Genomic DNA, 25033 nt, shown 5'->3' with positions numbered 1-25033 from the left:
AAACACAAAAAAGAATACGTACTTGCATAGAACTACAATTTTTATTTAAAAAACAAAACATTTATTTCAGGTGGGGGTGCTGGAACAGTAATTTTACTCAATTCCATTGCAAAAAAGAATTGATGACAAAATGAACGGCCACTATTCGCTGGAAATAGTGAAAATCTGTTACTCTGTTATGCCCGCACAAAAATTGCCAGTCAAAGCTATAAGATGGCAGCAAAGCTCTGATCTGATCTAAATGAGGCTCCTCCTCTCAGTTTACAATCTGTGCCTTGCACTGAGATGGTACCAAGTGGTGCCAGAAGCGTATTTTTACACGAGACATGGCTTTGGCAGGAGTTTTTCAACAAATAAGAAAGGATCCAAAACTTTACAAATGCTGTCCTGCAAATATGTTGAGGTTCACTGTAAGAGCATTTACAATTACAAGCCTGGTTAAACAACAACATGTGAAACTTGTAAGTCAACGTACCTCTGGCCCGAACGTGTTCACAAATCCTGAGCGTCAAACAAAATTGGCGATTTGCTTCGGATGGCTCTCAGCTTTTCATCAAAAAGCGCCTTCATCTCCCTCTGCAGCGTGCCGACGTACTGCTCTGCACCTGCCGCAACGGGGACGTCTTCCTCCTCCAAGGTGTCCGAGCTCCCCCCGCTGCTGGATGAGCTGTCGGACAAGCATAGACCGTTGGGTACGGCCCCCGCCTGTCGCCCGCTCTCCTTTCCCGTGTTCTGGACTCGCCAGGTCTGCCAGTGAGCATCAGGCTTGCGGTTCACCATGGGAGTGGCGGGGGAGGCGTTGGGTTTTCGAGGACAGCTGCGCGAGCGGACTTTTGTTCGTATCGGGGTGGAGGGTCTGGGCGTGGCCGGGGCCTCCAAAGTCCTTCTGACCCGAGCTGGGGACGGCGGCGGAATAAGAGGTACGAATGTGGCTTCTGATTGGAAGGGATGTTGCGTTATGGAGTGAGGGACTGCGGGTGGCGGTTCCTCCGGTTGTTCTGGGACAGTCACTGCATCGGCTTGGACCACCACAGGCCGTTCAGGCTCTCCTGGCCCTAATGTGTGAACCGTCTGCAACACAGCAGCTTCAGACACAGTTTCACCAAAGTTATCTGGAGGGGCCTTCAGTCTGTCCTCCGTAGGACTGTTGGGACGTGAAGGGCTGTCCAGATCAAAGCTGTCTTGAAGCATCAATGTGGGCACAGGGTTTGAATCTGTGGAGGACATCTTGCTGAAGATCCCTCTTCTCGGGTCATGAATTTTCACTCTGTGAGCTCGTCTCACGGGTTCACTCATGATCCCTTGGTGCATGGCGGCCCTGGTGGCGGGCCCCTGCACCAGAGGGGACATTTCTCCATTCCTGCTGTCCTGGGAAAAGGAGTCGGCGTCCTTGCGAAAGTATGGAGGGGGCCAGTCTTCTGAGGACTGCACGGACGAGTCGAGCGATGGCTGCTTATGGGGTCCCTTCATATGCTTCTGGGCTGCTTTTTGGATTTGTTTTCTGGCTGCTTGCACAGCATTTGCTGGCTTTACCTACGACACAATCGCAGCATGAATGAAAAGTCCAACATTTCTATCTTTGCGAGGAGCTCACCTTGCCGTCGATGATAGCAACGTGAACAAAGATGGACGACTCCGCCATTCCTTCCAGGTACACGTGTCGATATCCTGCAAGTTTGCACAGAGATCTTACTCTTTACCGTTAGTGACGACTTACATGATCACAGCCAGTCTGTGTCTCTCACCCGGCATCATGCTGGTGAAAGCTATCGTCCTCTGGCCAATAAAATCTCGCCCAATAGGATCGTGATCCCAGACTTGGAAGCGCACCAGAGCAATCTGGGGCATTAGAATGTGGAAGACAAGAGTCTCCTCCCACATGGGGTTAAAACCTGAGGGACATAAAAATGCAGGGTTCATGTTTGGGTTGTAGATCTCGAAATGGGTCTTGGTCTCAAGACCGATTTTTAAGAGTCATTTGAAGGCGTTTCCAAACTTTCGACTTTTACCGTACCATTATCATCCACCACCCTGGTCTGCTGCTTTGTGCAGTCAACGGGTAGACCTATGATCTCGACCTCCACAAAGGGATCAATGATCTGGAAGAAGGACAGACAAAATCAAATTGGTAATATCTTTTGTTTTTCTCGCATTTACTCTATGCTGTGCAATGTTGTAACCTCTGACCTCTCCTCTGTCCCCAAACATGGAGTCTTTAGGTTTGGGAAGCTGCTGTCCACTGATGATCTTCAGGACGAACTGAATCTTCTTCTGTCCTGGAAGCGGATCCTCCACGTTGGGGTTAAAGGCACCTACGAAACAACAATCGCACTTTTCGAATGTGTCGGTTCATGCAGGAGATCCTAAGCACACGCATACCTTTACGCATGATTTTGGGCTTCAGAATGTATCCGCAGTTTGCGTTGCTTGAGAACTTGGCTCTGTTGAGTTCAAGCATGCGGCCTTCTGTTTGATAGTTCATTGCAACTGGAATGCAACGTATCCGGTCTCAAATCCACGTCTTGACCGTATATTCATAGAATGAAATGAATTGATGTAGTTTTACCCATGTGACATCCTGAGTTCCAGTAAGGTTGCGGGTTGAAATTGCTGGAGTCCACCCGGTAGTTGGACGGATAGACCCTCAGCAGTTGGCGCTGGTTGAAGCGCACCAGCGGACCGGGTTTCAGCAGCACGATCTGGTTCATGACGGTTTCATTGAGTGACGAGACCTGCCAACTGTTTGTAAAGGCTTCAAAAAAACAAAACGAAACAACCCTTTACAAACTTTGCTTCCCATTTCCAGATCTTCAAATCAAAAGGGTACCTTGCGTTTCTATGTCGTGCACTCGGACGGATTTTGTGTACTTGACAAGGTCCGACAGGGCGCGGGACAGCCTCATCGTCTTCCTCTTCCTGAAACCAGAGTTTTGATTCGAAACTAGTGACGCTTAAGGTAACGTACCATGGAAAAGCCTTACTTGGGGTGATAAACAATTTGCGCCCTGTCCCTGCTGCTGCTGCTGTAGTCGGACTCTCCGTCAGACCTGACCTTACTCCTCACTCTCATTCTTTTTTTCCTCTGCAACAACATCATATGTTGCAGTTGAAAATGGATCTTTGCTCCATTCCGCCCAGCCGCAATGTGCAGTTTGTCTTTAATGTTGCATGTTCAAGACGTCCGAACCAAGAAACCTTGCGTTTGAAGCTCCTCATGATGGATCTTCCCAAGCGCCTTTTCTTCTTCGGCTGTCTGGCGGCTAGACTGCTGTATTCCTCCTGCAAGAGTGGTTTTGTATGATCAACACAGGCTTCTTCCAGTGAAACTTTGTTTAATGTCACATATTATTTTGCCTGTGACGCTTCCTCTTCATCGCCCTCGTCCTCTTCCTCGTCTCCGGTGTCTTCATCGGACACGTCTCCTTCCTCTGCATTCGGGTCCAAGTTCGCAGGAAGCTTCTTCCCCTGAAATACCGCAAGGGACTTTTGTTGATTCTGTATACAGACGAGGATCTAGAAATATTTTTTTCCACATTTTCACTGTTACTTTAGCACGATCAGATAGGTCAAGTCACTGACGGGTTCCAAAATCTACCTGATTATGATATCCTAGTATCCTAGTATCCTCACCTTGACTAATATTTTTCCCTTGAGGATTTCCGGGGAAGGCAGCTTTTTGCATTCGTGCGTATTGACATTCGACAGGTCGAGCTTCTCCTGAAGCACTTCCTTCAGATATTCCGCCATCTTCTTCTGCTGAGGCACAGTGCAGTGGTTCTCTATGGACAAAATTACCGGGTACCTGCAGAGACGATGAAGAAGTCATTTTTGAAACGGTGGCGTTACCCTTGTAACGACGAGCACGTACTGTGATTTGGTGAAGGCGTATTTGTTGATCGTTTCGATGACGTCTTTGAAAAGGATTTTGGACGTCAAGGTGTAGCCGTGGTGAATAATGGGCTCGCCGTCTGGCCCGTCCCAGCAGTCCACTGCAGAAGAACAAAAGTTCGCAAAAGTGCTCCGTACTTGCTCTGATAAGATAGCAGTACACAGATTCAACTACCGTACTTAAAGAAATCTAAGAGAATGCTCTCTTGACGAAGCACAACATTGAATTCACCTTCTACGCAACGACAGCCGGCCTGGAGAACATAAGCGTACATCTCCACGCTGGACTGAGACAAGAGCTGGTCTCCGGTCAGGTAGGTGTTGTGCGACGTGGCGATGAAGTAGTTGCACAGCGGTTGCGTCATGTCTTGGTTCACCTGATTGTGGTCTGGATTGAAGATGTCACCGCCGGGACTTCGCATGTAATTGGTGAAACCTGGACGGCGGGAAGATCAGAACGGATATCCGCTGCTTTTTTCTTTACGGGCGGGTGCGGTTGGCGTCGCGCTCGTACCATCTATTCCCAGGACGAGACGCTGGAGGTTGTCGGGACACGGCTCAAACTTGGCTACAATTTCCATCAGGTGTTCTCTGGCTAGACCTCGCATCTGCCGACCAAACATGAATTGTTTCATTGTTTAATTCAAAAGTGTTAGCCCTCAAAGTCTGTATGTGGAATTCATGAGTTCATACAAAGTATTTATGATTCAACAATGTCTATTTTGGCAGGATAGTGAACCACTGGGGGCACGTGAAGGCACTTGAAGGGACTGTGAGATGGTTTCTGCAGGTAGCGAATCTAATTGAATGCTTTCAAAATCGCCATTGTGGTAAAAAGGTGTCACTGCAACTTTTCAACATGTCTACCTTCTGCTCGTTCTCCAGGAAGCGGGCGAGGTCGTGCAGGTCCATGACTTCTTTTTGGTTGCTGTAAGAAATCATGATGAGGTAGAGATCTCGCCGCGTGGAGATCATCTTGTAGAAGGAACAGAACTCCTCGAATCCCAAAGATCCCTGGTTCTCGTCTGTGTCCGCCTCCTGCAAAATGATGCGGAGAACAATGCACAACCTTATCTCTTCATGAAGTGGAATGTGGCGAAAACCCATTGTGGTTCAATATTACATCATACTTGAATACGAATTTTGTTTGAGGTCTTACTTGAAACATCTCACGGACTTTCTGCTTCGGTAAATTCACGTTGAGCTTGTGAAGCAGCTGGTGGACTTCTCCGATGCTCAGGGTGCCATCTCCGTTCTTATCTGCTTCGGAGAACGTCTGCTGAAGCCACGTGAGAACTGAAGTGAAGGAATACGTTGGCAGTGATTCAATCAATCCGTGAGTCCTTTTCCTCATCTGGCAACATGAAAGGATATTGATCTCGGGTGCGCTGCCTCCGAGCCAAGCTGTCCTCGTCACTGATGCCGGCCATGAGGTATTTGAGTCCGGTGATCCAAGTGCGAGCCTCCTCGCCATTGGAGCTGACCAGGTCCAGGGACTTGACGCGCTCGCCGTAGTAAATGCTGAAGCAGCAATTTGGGTCGAAGCGGTTGTCGGCGCACCTCCGGAAAACCTCCGACTTTTTTCCCTCGCGCACCTCGTGGATGGAGTCGATTGTAACTGGAACAAGACAAAGTTCTGCTGCGTATGCGTCTCGAGGGAGCAAACCCATGGTAGCAGTTGTTTCGTCTACCTTGACTTCCTTGAGAGAAAAAAATGAAATATCTTACTTTTGGCTTTGTCTTGTTTCCTGGAAGGACGCCAGCGGATGCACGAGCGGTGCTCATCCAAGTAATAGAAGCGCTGGAGACCCTTCTTCTTTCCCTTCAGCTTTATCATCTGTGTCCCTTGTTGCATCGTACACATGCACCTCTCAACTGTGGGTAAGCAACCCATAAAAAAAAAAAATCACAATTTTATCATGACAATGCATAAAAAAGTGCTCAGTATGCGTGTACAAGGTGAGGCTTTGAGGAAATGCAGTATAAATATATTTATATACCATGTATATTTCAATTTGATGATGTGTAAACAGAATTTAGAAAGCTTATTTTTTTTAACCTGTATTTATTCCCTTTCCTATTAAATGAGGCACTGTACTAAGATAGGGTACAATTTATTTCACATCGTGCGCACAACCTGACACAACTAAACACAAATGGGTCAAAAATAGCCCAATTATAGGTTAAAAAAAGGACTAGGCCGAGATTTGGGTCAGTTTGACCCAGCTTTCTGAGTTGTTTAGTGTGTAACAACCCCAATAATGGATGGTTTTGTACAAACGATCTAAAAAAATCGGCTTGTTTTGGACAAAATACGGTAACGCAGAAAATTGGGTCAAATTGACCCAAATATTGAGATGGTCAACTTTTGACCCATAATTGGGTTATTTTTGACAACTGTTGCAATGCCTATTTTTTTTTCACGGGATTTACGGGCTGTAGAATAGAAATAAATACCTAAATAATGTTGGTTCACGTGTGTTTTCTTAATTGTACGAACGATTTTGGCATCGGGCCCCCTTTTTGGGGCTTGAGCATGCAAAAATGTCTCTGCACGTGCCTGTATGTGGATGTGCGTGTATGTGTGCGTGCGCGCACGCTGAGATCAGGTGACCCTACAAGTTTGTAATCTGAAAACTACATGTGACGCAGCCTGGCTAATCCCAAAGGATTGTCTCCAGTCCATATGCCCATTATTGACTCAAGGGCCACCTCCCAGGTCTACGCTAATGCCCACAAATGTCCCAGTCTCTCCGCTATGAGAAATCCCAAATGTGCGTGTTCCATATCAAATCAATTTTCTACATAGTCTCCACAGGAAGTTGGAAAAAAATGAAAAAGCCTTACCAAATTGGCCCAGCCTCCATTTGGGCTGAGCAACCACACTCCCACCAATCCAGAAGAACTCCTCCGCCAGTCTGGAAATGGAGGCCTTTTGCCACAGACGTGGGGAGCTCATGATGGACATGGCGGGGGAATTTGGAGGGTTGGGAGGCATCTTAGGAGAGCCTCCATCCTGGAAGGAGCTCGTTCTTGGGGAGAGAGAGGCTGGCGGCGGTGGGCTGCCGCTCATCCCCGGAGAGGCCTTCATCCCTGAAGTGGACATTTGTGTCCAACTTTCCCGTCCCATGGGCCCTGCCGCCACTCTTCTCTGCAAAGTTGACGTCCTACACGCATGTCCTCATCGCACCGGTTCATCTAAATCCTCCGATGTAGAAGGCAGCCTCAGGTCGCGCAGGCATTGTTGCCGGTAGGGACGGAGAGCGCCGCATGTGACCGAGCGCCTGTAAATCTCCCTCCAGCGCTAATCCTGAAGTGAGGCTCCAGTCTTGCTTTCATGGAGGGATTTTCACGCGACCGTTTGGAAGGAGGAGCAAATAATCACTCCATAGCGTTCTCTGAGTTATGAAGAAATGATTATGAGTCCAGGAAGTGAGTTAGAATTTTCTGCAGCAGTAGTTTTATTTCTTTTTCCAATCTGGCCCGATTACAAGAAATGTTTTATTTCACAAGTATTAACTAAGCACGCCAGATTTGTTATGCACAAATGGAAAAAAAAGAAGAGCTTTACAGTGCCATGATAAGAATTAAACAAACAAACAAAAAAGGATGTGATTCCATGACTGAACTGAACTGAATAAAATGTTGGAGGGTCAATTGCTGAATATTTATTTATCTTGAAAATTCGAGATTTTCGAAAATGGGAATAGGTGAAACAGTTTAAAATTATGAATGACGATCTATTGGAACGTTTTGAATGGGTCAACAGCGTAAGATTTGAGGAGAATCTTTTAACAACTATAAACCATGGACTTTCTAAGTAAATATGTAACAGTGCAGAAGGCTTAAATCGGCATCGTACCCAATAGTAACAGTCCACTTCCGTGTCACAGTCTCAGCGAGATAAAAACGAAATAAAAGGAAAGCAATTTTGTTACCTTTATTGTGACATTTGATACTAAATTTTGCTACGGTTCATGGCCACACAAATCAGATGTGCTATCTGCATTGCTAAAAGGGAGTTCCCGCCTCTATTCATTTCTTCGCTATTTTTAATGTATTTTATAAAATGCATTGACGTGAATAAATAGAGTACAAAGAATGAAATAGCATTTGACGCGTTTGAGTACCAAAGGCAGAAAAGCGCTATATAAGTGAAAGTCCATTTACCCGTTTTATTGCGGCGTCTTCTCGCGTGCACGTTTTAGCCACCTGGGGGCAGTATAAAACAGATGGTCACAACTCAGCGATCTGAAAGTGCTGTGTGTGTGTGTGTGTGTGTGTGTGCGCGGGTTAAGCGCTCCGTGATATTGCATTTCATAATAACTGGTTAATATCGAAATTATACAATGCGATACTATATAAAGAATGAAACATCTTTTGTTTTTGTGATTGATGTTTTGGATTGTAAGCATTTAAGCGCAACTTTTTTTCTTCAAACAAAAGTACAGTATGCGTTAGTAATTCTCTTTGTTTTATGTTTAAATTGACAGTAACGTTCGATAGGGAGTGCCATTGATCAACTTGAAGCCTTTTTTTTAGCAGCTGTGTGAAGTTAGTATTTCGGGCTGCCACTCCTCTTTGTGCATCATCATTCCGACACAAAGATAAGAACACACTCGTAAAAGCACTTTGATTGACTTTGAATTTTAATTGGGACTATAAACATTTTCCAATGAGCAAAAAAAAACAACAAAGAAAACAGGTGAAAGCCTACATCCAAACCAAAACTACAAGCATGAGCTACAGTAAGAAAAACTGCGAGTGCTATATAACACTGTACCCAAGAAATACTGAGTAACATGATGATTAAGTTGAAAAGACATACACATGTTTCTTGTCTAAACTAGTCAAGAACACCAAAAGAAGGCCTGGTTTCTACTCTAAAACTGAGTGGCAGGTGCACAGACATTTCAATCGTGTTTCAGTTTTTTGGTCAGTGGCGTCAATATATATCTTTTATATATATTCTACTTTTCTCAAATAAACAATCAAAGAGAACTTACTTTGATGGTTTTAATTCAAAAGCGAGTTAAATGCCCCGTTGGTTCATACTAGGCGTCTTTAAAATCCAAATATAGTCTCTTTTTGGTTTCAAGTAAAAGCAAACAAATCAAAATTCAGGAGCAAGCAACAAAATCTTATTTACAATATTGTCATATATATACATCAGAGCATACTGAGGGAAGGAGTGTTTTCATTTGAACTTGTCTGCATCATGTCATAACAGGGGTTGTAATGTAGGGTTGTTGAAAAAGTGCAATTACTTTTTTCTAAGGTAAAAAAATAGATGCTCCTTTTGCATTTTAAAGATGTAGAAATGCTGTTCATATAAACGCCATTTGTTGATTTGAAGAGCCCCGAAACAAATGCTTTCAAACGAGCCATATAAAGGTAATTACAGTACTAAATACAAAAAACAAAGAGGTACCGCATTCCAAAGAAAACAAAAATTGCTATTTCTCTTTTTTTTGTATCTTTTAGAAGAGCGTAATTGCTGATAGGAGAGCATTCTTTTTTTTAAAAAGTACAAATGTAAAGATATTAAAATAAGCCATATATATATATATATATATATATATATATATATATATATATATATATATATATATATATATATATATATATATATATATAAAAAGCATCCAATACTTCGGGTTTAAATGTGTACACATGTCAGTATGTGACTGATTTTCTTGCCTATGGAATAAACAAGCAATACTGTATATCTTTTAAAGTACATCCTCTACACAGTAATATTCATATATGTATATTTATATACCGGTGTATATTTATATTAAAAAAAAAAAAAAGCAAGCTGATATTAAAAGTGAATAGTGGTAAACAGGTGTCTCTTGGGTCCAGTGGTCTGCAGCGACACCATGGAGTGTACCAATACTTTTGTGGCACCATTGTTGACTGGGTGACCATTCCCTTCATCTTCAAGTAGTAAGTGTGACGTGGCCTCTTTCCAAATAGCTTATAGCAAAAACAGTCACTGATGGACATCATGCTTCCTCATCCAGTTTCAATTTCCTCCAAAACGCACCATCCTATGGATTCATCATACGTACAGTACGGAAAAGTACTCTTCTTTCGAACGTGTCTTTTTTCGGCTCCGCCTTAGGACGGAGTTGCACGGGGCGTCATGTCCTGCGCCGCCAGCTGGGACCGCAAGTCTCGGACCGCGTCCTCCAGGCTCTGCCGCGCCTCCCGTTCCCGCTGCAACTCCCGTCGCAGCTGCTCGCGGTCCTCCTCGGCCTGCTGGAGCTGAGCGTGCAGCTCGTCGATCTGGCGACGGGCGTGAAGAGATAAGGTCAAACTCGAGCGGGGTTTCTAGCTTTGCTAAACAAATAGTTCTCAATGTGTTTGTTTATTTGACTTTGTTTTTTTGGACTGTCCCTTTTCCCCGTTTTAAAAGCACAAAGGTTTGCCCACCCTTGCATGAAGGCCTTTTCGCATTGCACTCGCGCGGTGTGAAAGCGTCATGCGGCAGCACGAAATCGACGGCTGCGGCCCGGTTGCCAATCTGCCCAATGGAGACTTTTGCCGCTCTTCGCGGGTTTTAAACAGGGTTTTTGCAGGTATCAGCAAATCAAATTGCATACTTTTAATTCAATTTAATGCTGGGGTGTACACACTCTTTTTCAAATTAAGAGCAAACTAATTAGAACATGAAGTAACTTATTGCTCATTTTTGCAATGGTGATTCCACTGCATGCCTTTATTTGGTTACGTTTTTATAAGTGCATTGTTATAGGGAAGAACGTTTGCGACAGAGGAGCTTGAAATAAAAGAGATGATTTTACACAATCTATCTTTTAGAGATGCGGAATAAAATAGGCTGAGGGATCCAACGACAAACGTAGCTCCAAAATGTAATAAATTAGACATGGATGGCACAGCACTCAGTTTTAAGTCTTTTTTTTTCCTATTAATCCAAAAATAGGGAGTACTAAGCCTGAAAAAATATTTCACACGAGGGTACGTCATTGAAAAAGGTTGAGAACGGCTGGTTTAGACAATAAGCAGACTGCACCTTCATAAGATGAATCTTTCATTACGACAAAAGAAACTCCAGCTTGCTCATTTTAAGGAGGACAACATTTGAATGGTGCATCCTTTCTTCATGGCGTGGCAGGAACATGGAGGGTTTAATCTTGCTTTCTAGCTACAGATCTACCATACCAGTCAAGTTAAAAAAAAAAACCTTTAAATTTAAATTGTCCCAAAGCACACGAAGAGGTCAACAATTCAAAAATCCACAGCTGTAAAGAGACAGTAATTATTGGTCCTTAAGATTCTTCCACTTCAAGAGGATGAACATACAGATGCAGTGCGGGCGACAATTTGGTGGCAGAAAGTTGCTCTAACGTTATGCCTGCTCAGATCATATTTCAATCCAGCTGGCAGCTCGTCTAATGCTGATTTGGTGAATTTGATCAGGGCAGATGTGTTTCTGCCATTTCAAGTGTGTAATGTGCGCGTCTACTAGACCACATTTAAAGGAAAGGGAAGAGGTCATTTCTACTGGCCACGATTGAAGGCAGCTGTGACCACTCCCACAGCGCCGCGGCCCTTCTTCAACGCTTGTCTATGATCTATCTAACATTAGGCCTAGTCCGCCTTTGTGAAAGGTTTGTAAGTGCCTTAGCGGATTTTCACCGGTCACAGGTTAGGTTTTGGGTTTATGAGCTTCGGTGGACACCCGAGCTCGGACTGGGCGCGTTCGGCATCCTGGGGAAGCTCACCTGGGCGGAGTACTTGACACGGAGCCGCTCGGCCTCGCATCCTTTGTCGCAGCCTCGCCGCTGCCTTTCGTGCTCCAGTTCCTTCTTCAGTCGGCCGCACGCCTCCTCCGCCTCCCTGGTCTTCCTCTCCCAGTCCGCACGGAGGCGCTCAATCTCCTTGCGCAGGTTCCTCTTGGCCTCCACGGCCTCGCGGAGGCGGCCTTTCTTGGCCACCCTCACAAACTCCAACTCCTGCCGCAAAAACGCCGATCGCTCGCGATTGAACGTCTCGAACGGCGGCGATTCTCAAATACGAATGGCGTTTAAGGTTGCTACCTGCTGAAGATTGCGTTTGGCCTGCACGGCGGCCGCCAGCTTCTCCTCTTGCTTCAGCCTCATCTTCACCACCTCCTGCAGGAATTTCTCTCGAGCCTCTTTGGTGTCCACGCCAGCATAGAGCGTCTGTCTCAGAGCGTCCATCTCGGGGCAGACGGGCCCCGAAAGCCAGGTGGGCGCCTCTCGGGGTGGGGAGGTGCCTCCGGTCTGCGGGGTTAGGGTTTGAGGGATGCTGCTGCAGGCCGAGGGGGGCGAGGCCAGGGAGGATGCTGGCAATGGACCTGCAAAAAACAGAAAAGGAAAATAAAAGCTTACGTTACGTAACTGCTTGCTTTGAAATTCACGACAAAGGCTGCAGTCATTTTGAATAATTTTGTAGCTTTTTTTGTAATTTAGGATTTTTGTCGTATTTGGGATAGTCTATTTAGTACAGATTTGATTACAAAATAGTTTGCAGTTTTTTCATCTCAAATTTTGTTGGATTTTGTAATCTTTTGTCATTTTTATTATACATTTAAATTTCAGAGTACAGTATTTTTAAAAGAAAGTTTGTTCTACTTAAAAAATCTTGTAGTAGTTTTTAATACATTGAATACATTTAGCCGTGAAAAAATGCAGTAAAATAATAATATTTAAATTAAAAAATCCAGTCAATTAATATTTTTTTTGTAGCATTATATTATTATTTGCAATAGTTTCATAATATCTTTTTTTTTTTTTTTACAATAATCTGGTAATGATTCATCTTGTAACATTTTATCAGAAATTTTGCAGCAGTTTGTTAAAAATAAATTCATAATAATTAAAAATATTTTTGGTAATAATTTTGTTATATATTTTGTAGTATTTATTGAAAAGCTTCCTGCAGTTATTTTTCATTAGAAATTTCGTATTCATTGCTAAAGTAAAGTATTGTAAAAATTTTCAGATCTTTTAATAATGTATTTTAAGCAGTTATTTTGTAGGAATACATTACATCTAATAAAGTTTGTAGTATTTTTTTTAAATGCTAAATGTTATATTTGCGATATTTTTGTTACAAGCAATCAAATAATTGTTATTTACATGGTATTTTATTTATGAAGTTATCATATTTATTACAAAATAAAAAACGAAAACACATGAATTATCCATTCATTTGCTAAAGCTGTTTATCCTCACTAGGGTCGCTTGCTTGCTCTGGTGCCTATCCCAGTATGTGGGGTGCACCCTAAACTGGTTGACAGACATTTGTAAGTAACTTAAAATAATCAACGCAAAAAGACAATACTGTTCTGTACTTTGAGGATGTACTACTACTATTAACCACTTGGTGGTGCCATTGCACATTGCTCACGTGAACCACTTCCTGCTTCCCACTCCTTTCCAGTGTTCAACAATTTTAACAGTAAATACTTGACAATTTTTCATTCTTTTAGAGTACAATATTCCCAAGTTCAGACGAGAGAAAGTACATACGATCATCACAGTCATCCACATCAATTTCTCCATCGGTGTCCATGTCGCCCGGATGGGGTGGTGCGGGCTGGGCGTCGCCATTTTGCACTTCTTGGATGTTTGGGGTCCCCCTGCCAGGAGCGCGGCTGTCCCCGGGATGCACCGAAGTCTCCTGACTCTTTAAAGTCGACCTGCAGTTGAGATGGAGATAACCATGAGACCCAAATCTTCACATACTGAAGAGCGCCGTAATACTTATGGGGAATAGAAGTTTTGCCCTCTCCCGATTGAAATAATGTCCGCTGTCATTTCAACGACAATCCCGACGACTCACCTCTGCGGTTCGCACTGAGCCGCTGGCTTCTCCCGATCCAACCCTTTTGGAGACCAGGGTCGGAACGCCGAAGGTCTCTGCTTGAGCTGGACTTGTTTCAGATCCTGGAAACCGAAACGGTAAGCCTGAGTCACCGTGAAGAAGAAGTATCCGAGCATTCAAATTCGCCGTGACTGACGCGCTCAATTTAATAACTTTTAACGTTATTATTATGCGCTGACGATCACGTCGAGACTTCAAATAGGAACTTGCGCATCGCCCCTTTTGGGTTTGCGTTTATTGCACACTTCACAGCCAGTTTCCCAACCTTGTGCCTGGACTTGGACAACGACTGCAGCCACTCGACCTTGCGTTCGCCTTCAGCTGATGGAGATTGCAATTTTTCCAGTTTGGGCCGCTTGGCTGTGACGGGGCTCGGCGACTGCGGGGGAAGAGAAAAGTTGGCGTTACATGGCGGCGGTTTCACACGCAAAAACACAAGCGCAGATGTGATCCCTAAAAAATCCAAGCACCTTGATATTTTCTCACTCAGCTTTATGACGCGGAAGATGTTTTATGAGCTGCGATGATTTTCAGTTCACGGTTTTGCCATTTTCAACACGAAGCTTGAATTTCTTGACCTTTTGGGACAATTACATTGCGAAGGTTTTTCTCTCTTTTCACGTTTCTCAATCAAAGTAGAATTCCCACCCACGTTGACGGTTTAGAAGCTAACATGCATGTTTTTAAAGGCAAGTTGGAATACATGCAAACTCCACACAGAGAGGCCGCAGGCAAATTCCCGAGCAGAAACCTCTAAACTGTAAGGCAGGTGCGCTAACCACGCATCCACCGTGCCGGCGCTCTGAATAACAAATGACTATAAAATGAAAAGCACGAGGCCACGTGTATCATCGCTAGTTCAGGTATGCAGTGCCAGACCTGACTTAACACCTCCCACTCTTCAGAGCACTGTACCAGACACACACACGCATACACACACACATGCATACACACTCCTACACACACTCCCACGCACACATATGCATGTCGACACTAGCACCGACCAAAGCGAATCTCACCATGCTTGGTGTGTAAAAGCTGTGAGACTTGATTCATAGCGACTTTCTCTTCTCACTTATTGCTAAATGAGGGTAGGCGCTCATTTGCATTCGCGCTCAGGAGCAAGAACACGAGCAGGAGCAGGAACGCTCCCAGTTGAGGATTTCCAAACCACCGCAGCGCACATTGAAGCAGCTCTTTGGGGGCACATAACTGAGACTGAGAACCTCCTTAATTTGCTCAGTTTCTTTTTTTTTTTTTTAGCTATCCTGTATACGTTTTGCTTGGACGCCATAGCTTCTAGGTGGCAAGGAACTTCCATGTGATCTGAGGAACTTTACTTAGACAAAAGTTGTCAACTGTATGGCATCAATTGACAATCACAAAGCTATTTGGTAGGGGTCAAGTGGGTCTATCATAACCTGGAAGGCATTGTTGGAAAAAAAAAAAAAAATCAAGGTTGGAAATAAATATCAAGAAAAGCCTACCAGAATGTCAAAACTTTATTTGACCTAAAAATGATCAAACTAAAGGAATCTATTTTTTTATCCATCAATCAATATTGATTATTTTAATACTTTAGTACCTAAAGTAATTGATTACTTTAGTACCCATCTAAAGCAGTGCTTCTCAATTACATTTTGCCAAGCCACCCTTAGGAAAGAGACCCCCCCCCCCCCCACACACACACACACACTGGATCCGCTGACTATAAAACAAGCATACTTGCACATCTTTTTTAAGAAAAGAAAAAAGCAATATAAATCAACTTTCAACAACTGATAATTATTTTTACAGCATATTCTGTATACCGGTTACAGCTTAATCTAAAACAGAAAAAAATACAAGTGCATAAAAAAAAAACCCTTCAAAAACTCTTCATATGACAAAACTGTCAAAATGCTGCATGATGTGAAACTGTTCCATGGTACAAAAAAACGGGTGGGGGTGGGGGGGGGTGGTGGTGCTGGTTCAGGCGATGAGAGCTGCGACCTGGAGGCAGAATGTCATGGGAGTGAGTAAGCGAGCGGCAGGCCTGTGCGGGCCTCCACGCCCCGCCAAGGTAAACATATCCTCTTGTGTGACAAGTGCAGACCTGCGGGCTGAGGAAGTTGTCCGTACCTCAACGTCTGCCGTCACGCGCGTCATTCCTGCCGTCGAACATCCCGTACGACAACTCCTCGTTATGCTACGTTTGCCTTTTTTTGCCTGCGTTGCGCAAGAGTTTAAAGGCAATTAGTTAAATTGCCTCCTCTTTTAAGAATTTGCGTGGTTTGCGCCGTACCTGACGCCACCTCGACTGGGAGGGGTGAAAGCCATGCTGGCAGATGTCCAGAAACACACACACACACACACACTCTCATTTTCCACCCCTTTTCAAAGCGCATGACCTTGACTAACATCCATTTCCTGGAAGCGTCTCCAAACTCCAAAGCACTACTTTAACACTAACCTTATCTTAACCTTCGAAAGAGTCCACACCTTCAGATGGAACTGGCCAAACATCACAAGGCTTTGCCATAAGGCAGGCAAGTCTCAACAGTTAGTGTGGAAGATCACGTTTTAGGTAGTGGAAGAATTCCAGCAATTGTAGCCCCCCCTGAGGAAATCAGGATGGTGTCGTGCTTGAATTGCTTGCTTCGCGTCAAGTGCTCCCTGGACTGGCGACCAGTCAAGTATGGACAAACAACCAGATTCAAACCCAGAACCTCCAAACTCTGTGTCCATAATCCAAAGCGCTTCCATTTTTGCAGTAATTTGTCCAACATTCTGAGCTTTACATCAAAGGATTGAAGCATTACAAGAAGACACATGGGAGCTGAAATTTCACCCATATGGTGTCCACAGTTCAACACGGCACGACTACTTCGTTATGACACTACCAGGAGTGCGCTATCCCTTGGCTAAAAATGATGTTGAAGAAAATGACCCAAAAAGGGTCAAAATACTGCACAAGGGTTAGCACAATTGGCATTGTAGTTCTGCCAATCCACGCTCCACTTGTATTGTTGCACAAGAAATGTTTGTCTGGACACTCCCCTTCTGTCTGCCTGACTCATATGCACGTCTCCTCTACCTGTCTAACCAGTCACTACTTTACACACACACACTCTCACACACACACACAAACATACACTGTTTGGCTTCTTTTCAATGAGATAACTTTTTGAACCCAGACTGCACGTCCTCAGCAACGGTTCTTTCACCTGCCGTTTAAGTTAAGGTTTTGTAAAGAAGTGCTGAGTGCCATTACATGCTACCGCAAAGAATGAATGCGGTTATTTCTACTCTGTTTTTTTTTTTTATACGTCTGCAGGAAGGTTCGCTAGACATAATAGAAGCTGAAAGCAGACACTCCCCAGACACCACAAGGGACCCGCATGTCTAAATGCGATGCTGACCTCACAGGCTTCATAGACATAGCATGGTCGAGGAGAGTCATAACATGTTTTGCGTTGCATTTCCTATTGGCTAAATCACTGGGTCTCAACCTTTTTCCGATGATGTACCCACTGGGAAATACCAGCACAAAAAAAAATCTTAAAGTGTCAGCTCAGATATTTTTTTAAAACTTAGGAACCCCTTTTGGAATGTTATATTCAAGTGCATTTTATTCAGCATCTCCAGAAAATCGTTCAAAAAGTCTTGCATGCTAGCTAACGACACAATAGTGAAAGAAATATAAATACAGTCCACCATTATTCTGCTGCTGTTATTCAGGGAAGTCATTTTGGTACGCTTCTGTGCTCTTTGTTTTTAATACTGTTCAAATCACGAAATATGGATCACCATGAAAGGCGGCCTCCAGCTGGCTTCGGACTTCCTGTGCGGAGTTTGCATGTTCTCCCCAAGCCCGCGAGGCTTTTCTTCGGGCACTCTGGCTTCCTCCCTCAAGTGCTTTGCATTTTACATAGCACCGCATCATACCGTGGACTTGGCATCCCCGTTCCCTCCCCAGACGTCCCGTGGCCGAGCGGGTCCCCTGTGGGAACCGGAGTGGGAGGGAGCCGGGCCGAGGGAGCGGGAGCACAGAGGAAACAGTGAGCTGCAGGAATGTTTACTTGAAGGCCAAGTACATCCCCCACCCCTTCGCTTCTTCAAGACTCCATTCAAGCATTGGCCTTTTCAACCGGCCATTGTATGATATGGCTTTGAGGTGCTGTAATGAAGCGGCCTTTCAAAGAAAATCCGCAGGCTAAACAGCCTATAATAGCCGCCCGGGCGAGAGCAGACATGCTTTATTTTTTAATTAGAGGCGCTCTGTAATTCAAGGGTTAGGCCCCACGTAGCAAACATGTTGCTTCACCGGCAGAGTTGAGGAATCATCGCTGTTGTTGATATTGCGCTAACTGGAGCATGGAGAGATAACGTGGAGCTTATTGATGCTTATACATTATACGTGGGTGTATTAGCTGTTAGCAATAGCCGACTAGCAACAGCGGAAAAGTCAACTCTTTCCGATCCCCGTTTTAAATTTGATCTCAGGGCTATAGTTCACATGGGGAAACACGTTTTTTTTTTTCACTAGATTGATTGATATGCTCTTCTGCTTAGAGATGATGCTGTGCGTTGTCAGGGATGGACTCAAGCTTGATAAGTCCTCCTTTCTGCTGTATATTACATTGAGTTTTTATGGCTTTTTTTAAATAAAAGTCTCAGATTTTTTTTTTTAATTAAAAAGTCTAAATCTAATATTCTATTCCTTGATTTTTTTTTAAATTGACTACACATTTAGTTTACAACAAGAACATTACTTCTTGAAACATAATGCACACATTATATGTCAGTAATGTATATTTTTTAGAGATATTCTGCTTGTGAACATGATTTTATTTTATTTTTACGTCTACGAAAAATTGCATTACATTATTAAAAAAAAATGAAAAGATTCAAAACAATCAAATAATGTTACACGATACCGCTCTATAATGATCTATACATTTATTGTACAAATAGCCAAAAGCGAGAAAAAACATTGAAATTGAAATGGTCTCAATCACATCATGAAGTCACGCATTTCAAGCGATTAATTCTTGCAAGCGTAAAAAAACTGCCCCCTTTCTAAACTGACCCTATCTAAATAAAAAAGATTACGTAAATATTTCTTTATAATGTCATTGACTTAAGTATTGATCTAAATAAAGGAAAAAACCTCCCTCGCTTAGAGCTTGCTTCTAAACTTTTGACTGGTAGTGTCATATATGTTCATATACCAAAATATTTGGGTTGTTTTGTAGCAGGCTGGTGCCTTTTTGACCCAAATGGTGTTATTTTTGATCCCACTACTTTTAGAGTGTATCATTAGTGACAATTCCCAGACCGAAAGTAAATGAGAAAAGCTCCCCGAATGTGTCCTTGCGACGAAATGCCTTCGAACGTCTGACTTTTGCATGTCGAAACCAACGACCGGCGGTTTCAAGGGAAACGTCCAGCGTATGTTGCGGAAATGAGAGAAAAAAACAAAAAAAAAACTAACTAAACGAGGCTATCTAAAGAGCCCGACGTGGGTCGGCTCTCATCGGGTGAGACAAAAATAACTTCCCTCAGCTGAACTTCCTGGGGCGACCGCTCTCGCGCTCTACCGTCTCGTTTGCCTCTGCTTTAACAACCGACAAGACACAACAGTTTCGGATGACCCCCCCCACCCACCGAACCACCCGACGTAATCCTTCGCGGGGTGCCGTCTCCCTCAAGGGCACGCCAACTGGCAGCGCTCTCTCAGGAAAGGTCCCCTCGGTTTTGGGAAGGCTGGTTGTCGTCATCGGATCCCCCGCCGCTTGCCGGATGCGCGCTCTCTATCAATTGTCGGACTTTGCTTTATATAAAGCCCTCTGTGGTCACCTTGCAACAGCTGGCCGGTGGACTGGGGTGTCTAACCACCATATCCCTGAAACTCCATCCCAACTCAGACTCTCACGTCATGCTCCAATTTCCCCTCTCTTAAGCTTATTCACCGGCGCTTCTACTTTTAGGGCCACGGTGTTTATGTAGCTGCACCCAGCCATGACAGTCCTGAAACACACACACACACACACACACAGAGCCTCAGGGGCTTGACATGAGGTCGGCATTACAGCCAAGCTTATTGGATTGTCCTAATTGTCTTTGGGCTTGAGACTGGATGAGATGCTGAGCGGCGAGGAAACGGCCGCTCCTAAAAAAAGCGCGACATGCGAAACACGCGCTTAACGGCCCGTGTGCCCGTATGTGGACGCTAGACTTTGTAGCAGCATAGTCTGGTTATTGAGATGCCGGGCTCCTCTGTAAGCTACAATCACGAGAATGAGAAGAAATGAAATCATGAAATATTTCACTATGCTGGTTGAACATCCATTCATTTCCCGAAAGGCTTTGAGAGGTGTGCTACGACGCGGGCCATCCGTCAATCCATTTAGCTACTTATCCTCACTAGGGTCGCGGGCCTGCTGGTGCCTATCCCAGCTGTCTACGGGCAGTGGGCGGGGGACACCCTAAACTGGTTGCCAGCCAATTGCAGGGGATGCTGATACAAACAACTATTCACACACCTAATCACACCAAAGGACAACTTAAGAGTGTGCAGTACAACTGCCTTTGAAAAAAATCTGTCGGCGCTCGGAGGCATCGGAGAGCTGCTAGCTCGCGGCTAATTCATACTAGACGTGTTAAATGCTGGCAACAGGCGCCGTACAATACAATGTCCGCATTAAGTCCTTTTTGGTGCCTTGCGCAATAGTTGTGGAGTACAAGGATAAGTCAGTCAAATCTGCTGTTGCTGCAACACGCTCCTGTGAACAACTTCAAAATAAAGGCACCCAGCAAGGTGTTCATGTCCACATATTATTTGGTATGGTAAGGCTTATTTTTAAGTGGGCCGGTCTTTTTAGAACGACTGACGGCGAGTTTTATTATCATGCCGAGCAGTAACAAGCAGTGCATTCTCCTGTGTGCTTCTGGCTCAACAAAAAAAAAAAAGAAAAAAATCTCGCCGCTTGTGCATGTTTGAACTTAAACCACAATCACATTATAATCCACACATAAAATAGCATCGTTCTGTGAGTCAAAGGAATGTGACCATAACAATATTAAAGGCTCCTGTAGTGGATCTAATGCCCGATGCATTTGTAGATCTCATCATGAAATGTTTTGTAGTCCTATTTGGCTTAGAAAACAAAAATCAAGAAAGCTCCTAGCCAAAAGTGACAAATTCTGATTCCGGTCCAAAGGTGGCCACCATAACAACAGGTCGTGGCCACCATAACAACAGGTCGTGCCCACCTGTCCGTTGACAGCGGTGTCCCGTGTCGCTCTTTTCTCACGGAGCATGACTTCACAGCCAGAGCGGGCGAGCCCCCAACAAATTCGGCCGGCAACCAATGTGATGTTATTAGTCTTGGTATGTTGGTCAAAGTTATCTTTAGAGGAGAAAACGTGCGGCAAGTATTTATGGACGCGCGGTGGTAAATTTGGCAGAGAGGGGTTCTACTTATGCAGGACGCTCCATGTGGTACACCTGCAAAGTCAAATGAAGGGACTCCCATAAATATCCAATTTCACCTACCGGTAATTGCTTCTAATTATTGTTTATTTACTACAAACAATGTACATGATAAAAAGTTTGGGGACACTTGCGTGTAACTAAAACCGGTTTCAAGCCGCAGATTGGATTTTATTCATAACAAATCTAATCGTGTGCGATCCTTGAATTGTATTGCAGCCCCTGTGTCGAGAAATATAGAATTGCCCTTGATGAGAGATGCGCAGCAAGTAAACTTTGGTTGACGTTGATGATTTATAGTTTGTTTACATTGAATAAACTTGAAGGGTTTAGGTTTTGGATAGCTCTTGATGAATAAAAAATGTCATGAAACTTTTCCACTTTTGTCAGAAGCTTGACTCTTTGGAGTAACTATGTTGACAGTATCCATATTATGCTAACGAGTATTGTTGTGGCTCTTATCCAGATTGACAGTAAACCCTCGCAGAGACCAGTCAATCCCGTTTAATCGTCTGAAAAGGACTATATTTTAAAAGCATAAAAAAAATGTTCAATTTTAATTACATTTCGACTCCCTCTGCTGTGACATGTGCTTGCATGATGCCCTTTACACAAGTTGTACAATACAGTCAGTGAAGAATTGTATTCAATTAAATTTCCCTTCATTTATGCATCATTATGTAATAAACCTTTGGGGGGATGCGATTTTGATTACAATTTTAATTGACCTTGTATTTTAGTTCCCTCGCAATCAATTTGATTATTTTCATGATTATTTAGAGCGCATAGTGATGCCTTTCAGCTGAACCCATACTGTGATAGAATTGAATCATGTGGGGCGATAACTAAGAGATTTATTTATGAGCTTTTACTAAAACACCCCCAACACTCACACGCACACACGCAGACTTGCTTTTCTGCTTCTTTTCACATTTAGCACACTTGCAATGCAGGAGCAGCTGCAATGTTAAGCAGGAGGCCGCAGGGGCTGAAGGTTAGTGAGAAAGAGCTGACCTACACTTACATTATTACTTATTTCATTATTACTTATTCTGCTCTCCGCGTAGCTTATTGATTTTCCTTTTTATATTTGAGGTCGGAAAGGCACAAATTACAAATTCGGCCAAGAGCGCGCTGGGTTCCTATCATTATTTTACTTCCGAACTTGACGCTGTAGACGGGCGCATGCAGATTGTGATGCGTGCGCATGTGCGTGCCTCCACAGAACTTGATCTCTGCGGAGCACCGGTGCCAACGCCATCTTGGCTATGCGAGCTTAATCCCTTGGCATTACACTGACCCTCATCTGGTGCTCGGGCTGGTGGCGCACGGCTCGCTCTGCTCAGTTGGCCGTGCTCGGCACACGCCTTCGCCGCGCTGCAATCACATGTGCTCGTTCGCCCAATTTCAACTGCTTTGTGGCTTGATATTATTATTCCGGCACCGTACGATTTTAATGTTTCACCCAGGAAAATAATCGTTAAATAATGCCCATTAAAGAGTTTGTTAGTACAGTGCCTTGAGATATGAGTTCAATGTGTTCTCTGGCCACACTCATAACTCAAAACGCTTTTCTTTCAAATATTCATTCACCGTTGGAATGAATGGAAATGCACTTAATCTATTCCCATCTCCCTAAAATGTTAATAAAGTAGAATAATAGTGTACTTTGTAAAACATTTACGGTAATAATACCGGCCAATGACAAAACAGAGCAGCAGTACTATAATTTTTTTGCAGAGGATAAAGAATATATGCCCTATGTACATTTGTTGTCTAAGATGTATTTGTGTTCAAAACCACATTTTTTATAATGGCATTTTCTGCAAAGCTCACAGACTGTCATGCGGTGGTTTGAAACCCACAACATTTAACTAATTTATTGTATGTTTAGTTTGGCAGAAAACTTCAAATAGGTGCCGCAATTAACAACTTCTAATTTTTTTAATATTTATTTTTGACAAATATTGAAACATCGCACTAAAGTACGGTAATCATCTCAATTTGCATTATTGCATTTCATATAGTAAACCCAAGATATGCATTGAGTTGATAATTAAAAAAAAAAACGTTTAGATGAAATTTGGATGACTGTGATGAGTAATATGCAAGTAATTGGATGTCATTGCCTTAATATTGTAGAAAATGATCAACATATGAGTGCACATCCACCGTGTATCACAACAGATATGATGAATAAAAACTTTTATAGATGATGCCAAACCAACAGAATGAAGACTTATGATGAATCCCCTCCTTTTCAATTAAATACTTAATAGAACGGATCCATTCCAGCTGAGTCAGGAATGAGTAATGCCTGTCTTTCGATGGAGTCATTTGTTGTTGTTTTTTCCCCAAATAAATAGGACCGGAACAAGATGGTGGTTTCTCACTCTTTGCCCTCAAAAAACCGCAATCCTCCTCCTCTCATCTGTCCGTAGACTGCAAAACATGGGTTGGTGCGTGCAAGCCCCCACTGCCTCCCGCCAACCCCCAAACAAAAACAAAACACACTCTGCTCCACACAGCAAGACAGCGACATCGCTGTCTGACTGGCTGAGTTTTTAATCCGGTAGATTAATTCTAATGCCATGGCAAAGGAGTCCCAAAGACGATTAAAATGTCACTGGATAACCTCTCAGCAACCCAAACAGTAACAGCTCCAAACACACACGCACACAAACACACACGCACGGTATCAGTGGCACTAGCAGGTACCGGATCACACCTCGCAGAAGTGGCCGAGGTACAACAGGTCCAGCTTATCCCCGGGAGGGTCGAGACTTCTCAGTCTGGGACTTTGACGTGCCACATGGACACACACACAGACACGTCCCATCGTTCTCCGCCGGGGCCTAAACTAAGCCCCTTAATGATGCTCGGGCCGAGACTGACGACGTTTTAGCTCAGTGAAACAGTTAGGAAAACAAACGCTTTCCTGAAATTCCAGCAATGAAAACAAATGGGAGAATTTTTAAAAATAATGCTTTGAGAATAAACGGTTAAAAAAAAAAAGCAGAGATAGCAGATGAAATATTGGGATCAAGCAGTGAGAATCAAAGGAAACTCGGACCTGTGATTAAAAAGAATACTTTAAGAATACTTTAGAATTCAGCAATCAAAACAAATAGGGTACACTTTTAAATTTGTTATATTTGTCTTTTAAAAATTAAATCACCCCCCCACAACAACAATTTTATGTATTTGTAATTTCGTCAAAAGTATTTTAAGGGGCATCATAAAAAAGAACATTCAAACGATGTTTTAGTTAAGTGCAGTTCAATACAAAATGTAGGAATGTTGGTTAGTTCTTTCTTTTTTAGGCTATTTTTTGCATTGGATATGCATCCGTATTAGAAATTTTATATTTTCATCTTGCAAATAAAAACTGATCCGACATTTAATATAAATGTACTTTTTAAACATTACATTATATATATATATATATATATATATATATATATATATATATATATATATATATATATATATATCTTATTATATTATTATTAATAATAATATATATGACTTTATATATTTCCTATCAAAACAAATATGGGAATTTCAGTTATTCTTTCCTTCTTAAATGACAACATAATAAACTGCAATCTAATGGAAAAAAAAGTATTAACAGGAAAAGCCAAAAGCCAATGACAGCCTGCCTTGCCATTTGTTTTGTAACATAATTGAGCAGTTGTTTTATTTTTCCTGAAACCGTTTCCAAAACGTCTCGTCTGTGGCCAGTTACATAAATGCAAACAAGCGGTTTGATTGTACCAACGCGCAGAC

At 43.2% G+C, this 25033-nt stretch overlaps 2 protein-coding genes across 2 annotated transcripts in view; both read right to left on the bottom strand.

Annotated features, from left to right (window-relative positions):
* Positions 1 to 22: 22 nt before the first annotated feature.
* Positions 23 to 7251, bottom strand: plch2b (phospholipase C, eta 2b). The gene is made up of 20 exons (XM_088422760.1): positions 6736 to 7251; positions 5617 to 5763; positions 5263 to 5506; positions 5048 to 5177; positions 4756 to 4926; positions 4403 to 4496; positions 4121 to 4324; positions 3869 to 3989; positions 3631 to 3802; positions 3355 to 3465; positions 3196 to 3279; positions 2982 to 3082; positions 2828 to 2916; positions 2567 to 2752; positions 2380 to 2487; positions 2188 to 2312; positions 2015 to 2099; positions 1746 to 1892; positions 1595 to 1668; positions 23 to 1533 (listed from the first exon to the last, which is right to left on the bottom strand). Exons 1-20 carry the CDS (start codon positions 7016 to 7018, stop codon positions 493 to 495), a joined length of 3717 nt encoding a protein of 1238 aa, XP_088278886.1. The 5' UTR covers positions 7019 to 7251; the 3' UTR covers positions 23 to 492.
* Positions 7252 to 8519: 1268 nt separating this feature from the next.
* The window catches only part of skib (SKI proto-oncogene b), a 47729-nt gene continuing 31215 nt past the window's right edge, over positions 8520 to 25033 (bottom strand). Inside the window, exons 2-7 of the mRNA XM_088422758.1 lie at positions 14033 to 14146; positions 13726 to 13829; positions 13413 to 13582; positions 11955 to 12235; positions 11640 to 11870; positions 8520 to 10179 (exon numbers count right to left, since the gene is read on the bottom strand). Coding sequence (XP_088278884.1) covers positions 10012 to 10179; positions 11640 to 11870; positions 11955 to 12235; positions 13413 to 13582; positions 13726 to 13829; positions 14033 to 14146 — 1068 coding nt within the window. The 3' untranslated portion in view covers positions 8520 to 10011. The remainder of the gene's footprint in view (positions 10180 to 11639; positions 11871 to 11954; positions 12236 to 13412; positions 13583 to 13725; positions 13830 to 14032; positions 14147 to 25033) is intronic.

Source organism: Hippichthys cyanospilos, chromosome 9 (genome assembly GCF_059441005.1).
Source record: "Hippichthys cyanospilos isolate Australia breed blue-spotted pipefish chromosome 9, RoL_Hcya_1.0, whole genome shotgun sequence".
NCBI lineage: Eukaryota > Metazoa > Chordata > Actinopteri > Syngnathiformes > Syngnathidae > Hippichthys > Hippichthys cyanospilos.
Note: the sequence above shows the minus strand (reverse complement) of the source record. Positions and strands in the feature narration are given on the sequence as shown.